The 12,390-nt window shown below is 38.8% G+C and overlaps 1 protein-coding gene across 9 annotated transcripts in view; it reads left to right on the top strand.

The window, feature by feature from the left end:
• mypn (myopalladin) overlaps positions 1–12,390 on the top strand; it is a 288,573-nt gene that overhangs the window by 239,927 nt on the left and 36,256 nt on the right. For 8 of the 9 annotated variants that reach the window (XM_063071525.1, XM_063071522.1, XM_063071521.1 and 5 more), the window contains 4 exons: positions 22–120; positions 7,730–7,951; positions 10,279–10,428; positions 10,807–10,889. In XM_063071525.1, coding sequence (XP_062927595.1) covers positions 22–120; positions 7,730–7,951; positions 10,279–10,428; positions 10,807–10,889 — 554 coding nt within the window. The remainder of the gene's footprint in view (positions 1–21; positions 121–7,729; positions 7,952–10,278; positions 10,429–10,806; positions 10,890–12,390) is intronic. The other variant, XM_063071520.1, reaches the window with a different exon arrangement.

The following is a 12,390-nucleotide window of genomic DNA, read 5'->3' as shown; positions in this document are numbered from 1 at the left end:
CCACTTTCTTCTCTTCAATAGAGAGTAACTTATGAGGATAAAGTAGCCCACAGATCTCTTGGACAAAATTCTCCTTCACTTTTTAATTTTCATGAGGTAAAGGATATGGCAGAGTTGCAGGTACATGCTTTATATTCACTTTCATCATTCATTTCCATTTGAATCAAGTTCATTAAAAATACTCAATAGTTACAATTAACATTCACCAGATTATCAGCAAACTATTGACTTAATTAAGTGAACATAAGCAACTATTCACTGCATTTAGGTCTAATCTACACCTTGTAAAATGAAACACATTAATGTATTGTACTCACATGTAGACAGCAAAACTCACGCACCTTTTTTTACACAAAGTTGCAAGATATTAACATATTAACAATCCTACAAAGAATTTCTGCTATTGTTACACACGCTTGGAGTCTTCATTTGGCAGATCATGTTTCATATTTTTATTTGAGTTGTCTATCTCTATGAAATTTTTAAAAATCTGGTATATATGATTATTCACTCTCATATCCATTGCATTGCTCAGGATGATCATTATATGGTCGAACCAAATGAATGTTCTATGATTTCAAACATTAAGTATGGTTATTGATCTGAAGCTTTACAGTTAATGTCTTCTGTAACTCATTGAGATGATATCCAACCCACTCATCTCTCTTAATCTCTCTTATAAGAGCATCTGAGACATTTATCTGTCATCTTTCCAATTCAACTACCAAAGTTCAAAGTAAATTTAATATCAAAATACATATATGCCATCATATACAACCCTGAAATTCATTTTTGGGGGCATCACAGTAAATGCAAGAAACATAATAGAATCAGTGAAAGACTGCATCCAACAGGATGGACAAACATACAATGTGCAAAAAAACAACAAAATTGTGTAAGTACAAAATGAAAGAAACAAATCAATTAAATAAAATTATTAATTTTTAAAAATCGAGAATATGAGATGAAGGGTTCCTGTGGGAATACTTCAGAGATGGAGCAAGTCAAGTTAGACTATAAGACTATAACACATAGAAGCAAAATTAGGCCATTCAGCCCATTAGGGCTGCTCCCCCAATCCATCATCAAAAGTCTCTGGCTATCCACGTGACCTATGCCACTTATCATCTTGTACACCTCTCAATCTCCTATACTCCAGAGAGAAATGTTCTAGCTTGCTCAATCTATCTTCATAAGACGTGCCCTCTAATCCAGGTAGGATCCCAGTAGATCTCCTTTGCACCCTCTTATATACTTTTATTGTTTATTTACTTTTTTCCATATTCTATGAACACAACTTCTGTTAAGACCATAAGACATGGGAGCAGAATTGGGCATTCACCCCATTGAGTCTGCGCCATTCCATCATGCCTGATTTATTATCCTCTCAACCCCACTCTCCTGCCTTTTCCCTGTAATTTATGCACCCTAACTAATCAAGAACCTGTCAATCTCTGCTTTAAATACACTCAATGACCTGGCCTGCACAAACATCCATGGCAATAAATTTCATAGATTCACCCTCATCTGGCTAAAGAAATTCCTCCTTATCTCTTTTCTAAATGGACATTCCTTTATCCTGAGGCTTTACCGTCAGGTCCTAGTCTCGCCTATTATTGGAAACATCCTCCACATTCACTCTATCTAGGCCTTATAATATTTGATAGGTTTCAATGAGATCCCCTCTCATTCTCCTATACCTAAACTAGTACAGGCTCAGAGTCATCAATGCTTTTCATATGTTAACCTTTTCATTCCTAGAATCATTCTCATGAACCTCCTCTGGACCTTCTCTAATGCCAACATATCTTTTCTTAGAAAAGGCGTCCAAAAATGCTCACAGTACCCCAATTGTAGTCTGACCGATGCCTTATAAAGCCTTAGTATTATATCATTACTCTTATATTCTAGTCCTCTCAAAATGAATGCTAACATTGCATTTGCCTTCTTTACCACTGACCCAATCTGCAAGTTAACTTTTGGGAATCATGCACAGGGACTCCAAAGACCCCTTGCACCTCTGATTTTTGAATTTACTCCCCATTTAGAAAATAGTCTACGCCTTTATTCCTTCTACCAAGATGCATGACTATACATTTCCCTACACTATATTTCATCTGCCACTTCTTTACCCCTTCTCCCAATCTCTCTAAATCCTTCTGCAGACTCCCTGCTTCCTCAACACTACCTGCTCCTTCACCTATCTTTATATCATCTGCAAATTGGCCACAAAGGCATCAATTCTATCAACCAAATCATTGACATATAATGTGAAAGAAACAGCCCTGATACCAACCCCTGCAGAATACTAGTCATTGACAGCCAACCAGCAAAGTTCCCTTATTCCCACTTTTTGCCTCCTACCAGTCGGCCAATCTTCTATCCAGGTTAGTATCCTTCCTGTAATAACATGGGTTCTTATCTTATTAAGCAACCTCATGTGTGGCACCTTGTCAAAGGCCTTCTGAAAATCCAAGTAAGCAACATGCACTGACGCAAACTCGAGAAATTCTGCAGATGCTGGAAATTCAAGCAACACACATCAAAGTTGCTAGTGAACGCAGCAGGCCAGGCAGCATCTCTAGGAAGAAGTACAGTCGACGTTTCGGGCCGAGACCCCCCCCCCACTTTCAAATCTCTTACTAGCTCTTCCTTCAGTTAGTCCTGACGAAGGGTCTCAGCCTGAAACGTCGACTGTACCTCTTCCTAGAGATGCTGCCTGGCCTGCTGCGTTCACCAGCAACTTTGATGTGTGTTGCTTGAACACCCACTGACTCTCCTTTTATTTATATTGCCTGTTACTCCTCAAAGAATTCCAACAGATTTGTCAGGCAAGAAAACCATGCTGATGTTGGCCTATTTTATAATGTGCCCCAAGTAACCCCAAAACCTTATCCTTAATAATGTACTCCAACACAGACCAACTGGCCTATAATTTCCTTTCTTTTACCTGCCTCTTTCTCAAAGAGTGATGAGACATTTGCAACTTTCCAGTCCTCCGAAACCATTCCAGGATCTAGTGATTCTTGAAAGATTATTACTAATGCCTCCGCAATCTCTTCAGCTACCTCTTTCAGAATCCTGGAGTGTAGTTCATCTGGTCCAGGTGAGCTAACTACCTTCAGGCCTTTCAGTTTCCCAAGCACCTTCCCCTTAGTATTAGCAGCTACACTCATTTCTGCCCCCTGACACTCGAATTTCTGGCATACCAGTAGTGTCTTCCATAATGAAGACTTACGTAAATCACATCCTCTCCAATAAATATCATTTTCCAGCAGTCCAATGTCCACTCTCGCCTTTTTTTCACTCTTTTATATATCTGGGAAAACTGTTGATATACCCTTTGATATTATTAGCTAGCTTTCCTTCAAATTTCATCTTTTCTTTCTTTTTTTATTTTTTTTCATTGTCTTCTGTTGGTTTTTTAAAACTTCCCAACCTTCTAACTTCCCACTAATTTTTGCTATACTGTATGTCCTCTCTTTTCCTTTCATGCTGTCTTTTATTTCCCCTGTAAGCCACAGTTGCCTCATCCTCCCTTTAGAATACTTCTTAATCTTTGGGATGTATCTATCCTGTGCCATTGCTGTTCTGCTGTCATTCTTGCTCGTGTCCCCTTTCAATCAACTTTGGTCAGCTCCTTTTTTCATGCCCCTGTAATTCCCATTATTCCACTGTAATACTGATACATCTGACTGTATGCCTAGGCATTATCCCTGATGAAGATGGCATCAAATATCGGATATATTTGATGCTTGTACCTGCCTGGAAGCCCAAGAAAAATTTATTCGCTTATCTTCTTTATTTCAAACTGCAAGGTGAATTCATTCTGGCTACTGCTTGGACGCCCACATATAACTCCCATGAAGATATTTTTACCTTTGCAGTTTCTTAACTCTACCCACAAGGATTCTACATCTTCCAATCCTATTTCACTGCTTTCTAGGAATTTAATTTCATGTTTTACCACCTCTCTGTCTACTTGCCTGTCCTTTCAATATGTGTATCCTTGGATGTTTAACTCCTAACCATAATCTTTCAGCCATGACTCAGTGATACCCACAGCATCATATCTGCCAATATCTAACTGCGCTACAGATCATCTACTTTATTCTGTATACTGCGTACATTCAGATGTAATACCTTCAGTCCTGTATTCATCACCCTTTTCAATTCCCCCCCCATATTACACTTAAATTCATCCCACAGACTGCAATTTTTCCTTATCACCTGCCTATCTTCCTTCATAGATTCACTGCACACTGCATCTACTTGTATACCAACTGCTCCATCCTCAGCCTTATCACTGCAGTTCCCCCTGCCAAATTAGTTTAAATCCTCCCCAACAGCTCTAGCAAACCTGCCCGTAAGGATATTAGTCCTTCTCGGGTTCCGGTCTAACTTATCCTCTTTATACAAGTCATTCCTTACCCAGAAGAGATTCCAATGATCCAGAAAAATGAAACCCTGTTCCCTGCACCAGATCCTCAGCCACTCATAATAGGATGTACTATCATTCTATTCCTGCCCTGATTAGCACGTGCACTGGGACTAATCCAGAGATTACTACCTTAGAAGTCCTGCTCTTCAGCCTTTTCCCTAATTCCTTGTACTCACTGCGAAGGATTTATTCCTCTTTTCTACCTATGTGTAATTTTACCTTGGTGCCAATGTGCACCAAGAGCTCTGGCTACTTACTCTTCGTCTTGAGAATATTCTGTAGCTGCTCTGAGACATCCTTGACTCCTTATTACCTGGGAGGTAACATTTCATCCTGGTGTCTTTTTCATGGCCACAGAATCTCCTGTCCATCCTCCTAACTATCAAGTCTATCACTATCATACTACCTGACTTTACCCTTCCCTGCTGATTCTCAGAGCCGGACACAGTACCACTAGCCTGGTTGCTTCTCCTGTACCCCCAGCAGTATCCAAAGGGTTATACTTGTTGCTAAAGGGAATGGCAGCATCTGAACCCTGCACTAACTGCTTATTCCCCTTACTTCTCTTGGTGGTCACCCATCTACTATCTGAAGCCTGCATTCTGGCTTTACCCATGATGGACTGAGATATATCCACTACCTCTTGTAGGTTTCCTTTCAGTGTATTTCCATACCAGATTGTAATGCAACCAATCAATATAATCTCCAGTACACACCTATAGAAGTTTGTCAAAGTTTTAGAAGACTTGCCAAATTTTCACCAACTTCTAAAGAAGTAGAGGTGCTGCTGTGCTTTGTAAAGGCACTTACATGCTGGGCCCAAGACATAATACATTATCATTATGTAATTCATACCAATTCAATATCTATTTAATTTGTTAAACTATCAGAATAATTTTTCCATTCTTCCTACAAATTTAATGATTTGTGCAAATGATGCATCCATCAAATCCATTAATACATCTTTTAATTACATTCATCTTATGAATACTTTCCTTCTGATCCATCTAATCAAATCAACTAACCATCTGACCATCTCCACCAACTTTTTGATCACTTCCATCCATCCATTTTCTATTGCAATCTACCATCCATACAAACTTTTCTATTAACTTGGCCCATCCTACTCATTTATTTTTCAATTTCTTCCATAATATTGAGTGTTTTATTGTTTTGAGCTAATTAAGTCATCTGTCCACATTATCTGTGTAATATATCTTTCCATCCAACAAATCCATTCTAATAAGAACCAAATCCAGTAGTTACCATCTACCATTCCATCTTTCTCATCCATGAATCTGTCTAATTAATCCACCCAGACCAACACAAAATTCTTCAGTAATCGAACCTATCTATCCCATATAAGTAGTCAGTTTTCACACATGTATGCATTAAATGCAATAATTTTCCATTTTCTATCCACTACATTTATCTACCATCCAGTTGGGTTCATTTATGGATAAACTTTTGTTCCTTCTTATTTCCAGATTTCTGTAGAAGTTTTCCCCAGGATGCAAGAGCGATTTTATATTTATAGGACTTTAAATAGTTTATAGAATTAACAACTGTGCTGGTCTATAATAGATTAAGTTGAAAGCCACATTTTACAAATTCACCTTCGTTTCAGAGCCGTGTATCATTTTTCCTTTAATTTTCAGATGTGGCACTGGGAACATTTCAGCGAGCTAAAGGAGGAATTAGTGCATTAATTTTCTGAAACGTACATTCAGGTCACTAAAAAGTAAATCTGTCTTTCGTGTTTCAAAATCCTTGGAGAACTTTCAGTCCTTGGGTTGCAGTGTTGTCTAGGTGAACCCAGTATTGTTGTATGTGTTTTTGCAGTTTAATTTCTTTTTACCTGTTGGGTTAAAAGTTCTTTCAAACTGTTTTGTTTCAAAAGTACCTTCACTCAATCATTTTTAATTAAAAGTGGAAGATCATTCCTTTCATTAACAAGAGAATAATTTATTGCAAAGATCCATATAAATTAAACTACTGAACAATACAGTCCTCTGTGATCTCTATCTCAAGATTTGTTGATTTGCACGAACTCTCTATACTTCACTGCATGGATTTCAAACTCTTAACCTTCATTTGCAATACTGTCTCCAGGACCTATCCATACTTAATTCCCATCTGAGTCCTTTTTCCCTACAATTCCAATCCCTGTGCAATCCTCAATTCCTCAATTATAACATTCAAGGCAGGGCCCTCCTCTCAGAAAATTGTCTTTAAACCCCTCATTTTCATCTAATGTTTCTCCAAATTTTAACTACTTTTGAAAGACCAATCTCTTTAATTTATTCTAATCTTAGCTTCGCAATGTTCTCCTCACGTCATAGTTCAAGGCTTATTCATGGAGTATCAAAATTGGTTGGAGTTAGAGAGGAACATTGGTGGGAAGTCAAGAGAGATTGGATATGGAAGATAAAACCATCAATGAGAGAGACAGGAGATGTGAAAAGAGAGGAGAAGAATGCAGTGAGCTTGGGAGAACATTAGTGATGAAGAAGAATACACAGGAATCTGTGAATATTGAAGACCATAGCTATATTGAATCAAGGGAAGGATTTTACATGATCAGTGATTTGTTGATGGCATAGTTGTTGTTTAGGGCAGTATTTGCAAGTTCCATGTATCTGTCTCAGCCTTAATATAGGTGCAGCTTTTCTCAAACTAGAACAAAACTGCAAACATAAAGCACTGTTAAAAGTGACTGCCTCCTGCAGACAGATTTGACTCTCCACCAGACAATGCCTACATCCCCCTCACTGATCCAGTGGCTAGTTTGAAGTGAGATGTTTTTGTGTTTAAGGTATTTTGTATTTTACTTCTAACCTTATTTATATCTGCCTCTTGAAAGATTAAAATTCTGCTTCTGTATTTCAATACATCAATTACTGCTCATATTATGTTCAGTTATATTATTTCCATCTTAGAATATATAGGAAATTGATTGGTTTTCATCCAGTGCACACCTCTGAGATTGATTTATCTGTCAATGTAGTTTTCAAAAAGTAATAAGACTCATTAGTTTTGTTCCACCAACCACATTAGGTTCTTTATTACTATAGCTCTATCTTGTATCTTTAAACTGGTGCAGTTTATTACAAGGTAAGGCTCCTGAACATTTAGCATGAAATGTACATTGAGTTCACCAAAATACTTTTCTTTCAAAATGCTGCATTTTACTGCAGTTAATATAAAAATATTTGTTTCGTATTTCAACTTAATACCTTATAATATGTTTTGGTGTATCAATCAGTTAGCAGAAACTTGATTTTCCAGGAATACAAAGTGTCAAATTTTGAACAAAGACTTATGAATGAAATTGAATTCCGCCTGGCGAGGACTCCTGTGGATGAATCTGACGATGAAATACAACATGAAGATATTCCTACAGGGAAATGCATTGCACCAATTTTTGACAAAAAACTCAAACATTTCCGGGTGGTTGAAGGATCACCAGTAACCATCAGCTGCAAACTTATTGGCATACCGGTACCAAAAGTAAGTTTTTGACTATTTAAAATATTTAAACTTATCATTGGGGGAGTCTAGGCCCAGAGGGCACAACCTCGGAGCAAGGGTTGTCCATTTAGAGTGAATGGAATTTCTTTAGAATCAATGGAGATGGAAGGAATTTCTTTAGCCAGAGGGTGGTGGATCTGTGGTATTCGTTGCTCCAGGCACAGTAGATCCAGGTCATTGGGTGTATTTAAGGTGCAGGTTGATAGATAAGTCAGAGTGTGAAGGGTTACAAGGAGAAGGCAGGAGTTTGGGGTTGAGAGGGAAATGATCAAAAGGCAGAGCAGATTGGGTTGGCTGAATTGCCTAATTCTGCTCATATGTCTTATGGTCTTATCCTTCTGATTCCATGCTTATTACAGTTGTTATTTAGTTATGCAAATACATACCTACTGAAGTACAACTCATTACATCTCATTACACGGTTGAATTTGGCAGGCAGGGTTAAAGTTCTTCAGTTATAAAAACAGTAAAAGAATGAATAGGGAGAGACTAGTCTTCTTAAAAATGATCAGGGCCATGTATGTATAGATGGTGGTGTAGTGGCATCTGCAATGGATCTTGAAGTTCAAATCCGGCTGGCTCCTTCATGCTTTCCATTCATGCTGGGTTGAGCATCGAGCTTGCAACTTAGCAAAAAAGAAATGGCAAGGTTGCTACATGATGCTCCACAAGGCATGGAAAGGACCACCAACAATTATCCATGTATGAAGCCACAGGAAATAACCAAGATTTTTAATGTCTATTTCTTCTTGGAGTTTAGTCAGGAGAATACCATGAATGCCAAAGATACGTAGGTAATAAGTATGGCGGTCTTGGAAGATCTACATAACACAAGAAAGGAGTTATTTGCAGCCTTGAAGCACATTAAGGTGGGCAAATTTCCAGGGCCTGACTAAGTACACCCTGGATCTTCTGGAAGGCCACGAAAGAAATCATGGAGGCCCATGTAGAGATATTTGCTTTGTTGTTAGTCACTGGTGGAGTTCTAAAAGACTAGAAAGTTGCTAGTGTTGTTTTATTGTTCAAGAACAATAGTAAAGTCAGGCCAGGAAACTACAGGCTACAAGCTACAGACTTCATATGTGAGGAAGTTACAGGAGAGAATTCTGAGGGATAAGTCAAGGCCTGTTCAAGAATAGTCAACATGGTTTTCTGTGAGGGAGGTTGTGTTTGGTGAGTCTTTTGAAGTTTTTGAAGAGGTAACTAAGGGGATAGATGAAGACAAGATACTGTTCATTATTTATATGGACTTTGGCAAGGCTTTTTTGCAAGCCCACATGCAGGCTGATTTGGAAGATTAGATCACTGGGATTCAATGGGAGCTATCAGGGTGGATTCAGAATTGGCTCAGTTATAGGAAGCAGAGGGTGATGGCTGACAGTTGATTCTTCAACTGGAGGCTTGTGATTAGTGGGGTACCTCTACAAAGAAATCTTGATCAATCAGGGAAATGGACTGAGGAACAACAAATGGGTTTCAACTTAGATAAGTGTAAGGTGATGCATTTTAGACAGTCAGACCAGAATAAGATGTATGCAGGCCACTGATGAGTGTCGTAGAACAGAGGGACCTGGGAGAACAAGTGCACATTTCATTAAAAACAACCGCGCAAGTAGACAGGGTGATGAAGAAGATGTTTAGCATGCTGGCCTTCATCAGTCAGAACATTGAGTATAGGTCTAGGGACATTATATTATAGTTACAGTATATGTGTCATTGGTGAGAACGCACTTGAAGTCTGTATTTTGTTTTGGTCATCATGTTATAGGAAAGACATTGTTAAGTTGGAAAGGGTGCAGAAGAGACTAATGAGGATGTTAACTGGACTAGAGAGTCTGAGTTATAGGGAGAGATTAGCCACACTGGACCTTTAATCCCTGGAATGCAGGAGAATGAGGGGGTGTCCTAATAGAAGTTTATAAAATCATGAAGGATATGGATAAGGTGGACGGTCATAGTCTTTTCACCAGGCTGGAGTGTCCAATACTAAAGGACACAGATACAGGATAAGAGTGGAGAGATTTAAAGGAGACATGAGCAGTAACTTTCTTACACAGAGGGTAGTGAGTACCTGGAATGAGCTGCTAGAGAAAGTGGTCAAGGCAGATACAACTGCAACATTTAAGAGGCACTTGGGTAGTTATATGGAGTGGGAGGTTTTGGAGGGTTATGAGCCCAATGTGGACAACTGGAACTAGCGGGGAGGATGCTGTAGTTGGCATGGACCAGTTAGGCCAAAGAGCCTGTTTCCATGTTATATTTCTCTCTGACTCTAATAACTCATTCCTGTACTTTACAACCCAAAGGTATATTGGTTTAAAGATGGTAAACAGATTTCTAAGAAGAATGAACATTATAAAATGAAGCGAGAAGGTGATGGTACATGCTCATTGTACATTGAATCAGCTACTAATGACGATGATGGAAATTACACAGTTATGGCAGCAAATCCCCAAGTGAGTACCAAGACCTTCAAGAGGAATGCATTTGGCCTGCTTCAGCTTGTCTTATTTTCATGCAATTGATATCGTGCATCAAAAATAGATATGTCTAAAAGTCAAACTACATAATTATGTTAACAAGAGACCCCAATGTGATAATAGTTTCAGTATGTTTTGGGACACTGTGATATTTCCAGCTTTTCCAGACTGCTCTTTCAGCAGAATAACCAGAATGAGTAAGATATTTCTCATTAAAAACACCAGTGAATTTCAGTATTTCCTATATTAACTAACATCAGTGAAACTCTGTCTGACATTTAAATACCCTTTTGAACCTTCGTGGAAATGTTTCAACTATTGTAAGGTTTTTTTTTACATGTTGTTGGTACACAGGGAAGAACCAGTTGCTCTGGTCACCTCATGGTACAGAATACTCCATTCCGTGGCCGTGTAGTCCCATCTGTTCAGAGCCAAAGGTAGGTGATCTGAACTTAATATTACAGGTGCACATTCCTTTATCTGAAATTCTGAAATCCAAAGAGCTCCGAAAACCAAAGTTTTTTTTCGTTAACAGCTGATCTCACTCAGGTCTGACGTGGCAGCACTAGCAGAGGCCGCCAGACGTCAGTTGTGGCTCAGCACTCATTCTGGTTACACGTGCATTTGCTGTTCGCTGATATTTTGTGTTCACTGTTGACTTTGTGTTTAATTTCACTGTGAAAATGTCAAAAAGAGCTGCAGATACCCCTAAGGGTAACAATGAGTAAAAGAGAAGGAAGCATCTATCACTATCAATAACGCAGAAAGTGGAGTTATTGCAGAAACTTGATTGTGGTGTGTCTGTGTGGTGTCTTACTGAAGAAAATAGTGTCGGAACTACCACTGTATATGATTTAAATAAACAGAAAGACGAGTTACTGAAGTTTTATAGTGACAGTGACGTTCTACATTTATTCCAATAAGTCATTTACCATGTGTTTGATTCGGTTCGTTTGAAGCTGTATATTTTTATGTTTTATTGAATGTTTTTGTTGGAAATAAATTTTTTTCTTGTCATTATTCCTTAAACAATACAGTATAACAACTATTTATATTGTATTAGGTATTATAAGTAACCTAGAGATGATTTAAAGTATACGGGAGGATGTGCTTAGGTTTGGTGCGCCGCCGGGTCCTAAAGTCCACCACACTGAGACGGGTTAAATAAGGGACTTGGGCATACGTGTTTTTTGGTACGGGGTGGGGGTGGGGGGTCTGAAATCTGAAAAATTCTGAATTCCAAAATGCAACTGGCCCCAAGGATTTTGGATAAGGGATTGTGGATCTATAGTAGCATGTATCTTTCATTCTTTGAGTTTGATTTCCACACACTTGAAGTAAAAGGCTCTTTTGAGTATCAGTAATTTGCCATTAGTTCTAACATTTGGGTCTTAAATACCAAATCCATTTAGCTTTCCACATGGCAATAATTTCCTTCCATGTCCTCAAAATACTAATGATGCTAAATGAAAAACAAGAGAAAATCTGCAGATGCTGGAAATCCAAGCAACACACACAAAATGCTGGAGGAGCTCAGCAGGCCAGGCAACATCTATGGAAAAGAGTACAGGCAACATTTCAGGCTGAGACCCTCCATCAGGACTGAAGGAAAAAAAGATGAGAAGTTGGGGTGGGGAAGAGTAAGAAAAGCAAGGTGATAAGTGAAACCGGTAGGGGGAGGGGTGAAGTAACGTAAAGAGCTGAGAAGTTGATTGGTGAAAAAGTTACAGGGCTGGAGAAGGGGGAATCTTCTGTCCTGGAGAGGACAGAAGGCCATGAAAGAAAGAAAAGGGGAAGGAGCACCAGAGGGACATAATGGGCAGGTAAGGAGATAAGGTGAGAGGGAAAAGGGAGTGGAGAATGGTAAAGAGGGTACCAGAAGTTAGTGAAATTGATGTTCATATCATCAGGTTGGAGGCCACCCAGACAGAATATAAG

This window comes from Mobula hypostoma, chromosome 19 (genome assembly GCF_963921235.1).
Source record: "Mobula hypostoma chromosome 19, sMobHyp1.1, whole genome shotgun sequence".
In the NCBI taxonomy this organism is placed as follows: domain Eukaryota; kingdom Metazoa; phylum Chordata; class Chondrichthyes; order Myliobatiformes; family Myliobatidae; genus Mobula; species Mobula hypostoma.
This window is presented reverse-complemented; position numbering and strand designations above follow the sequence as displayed.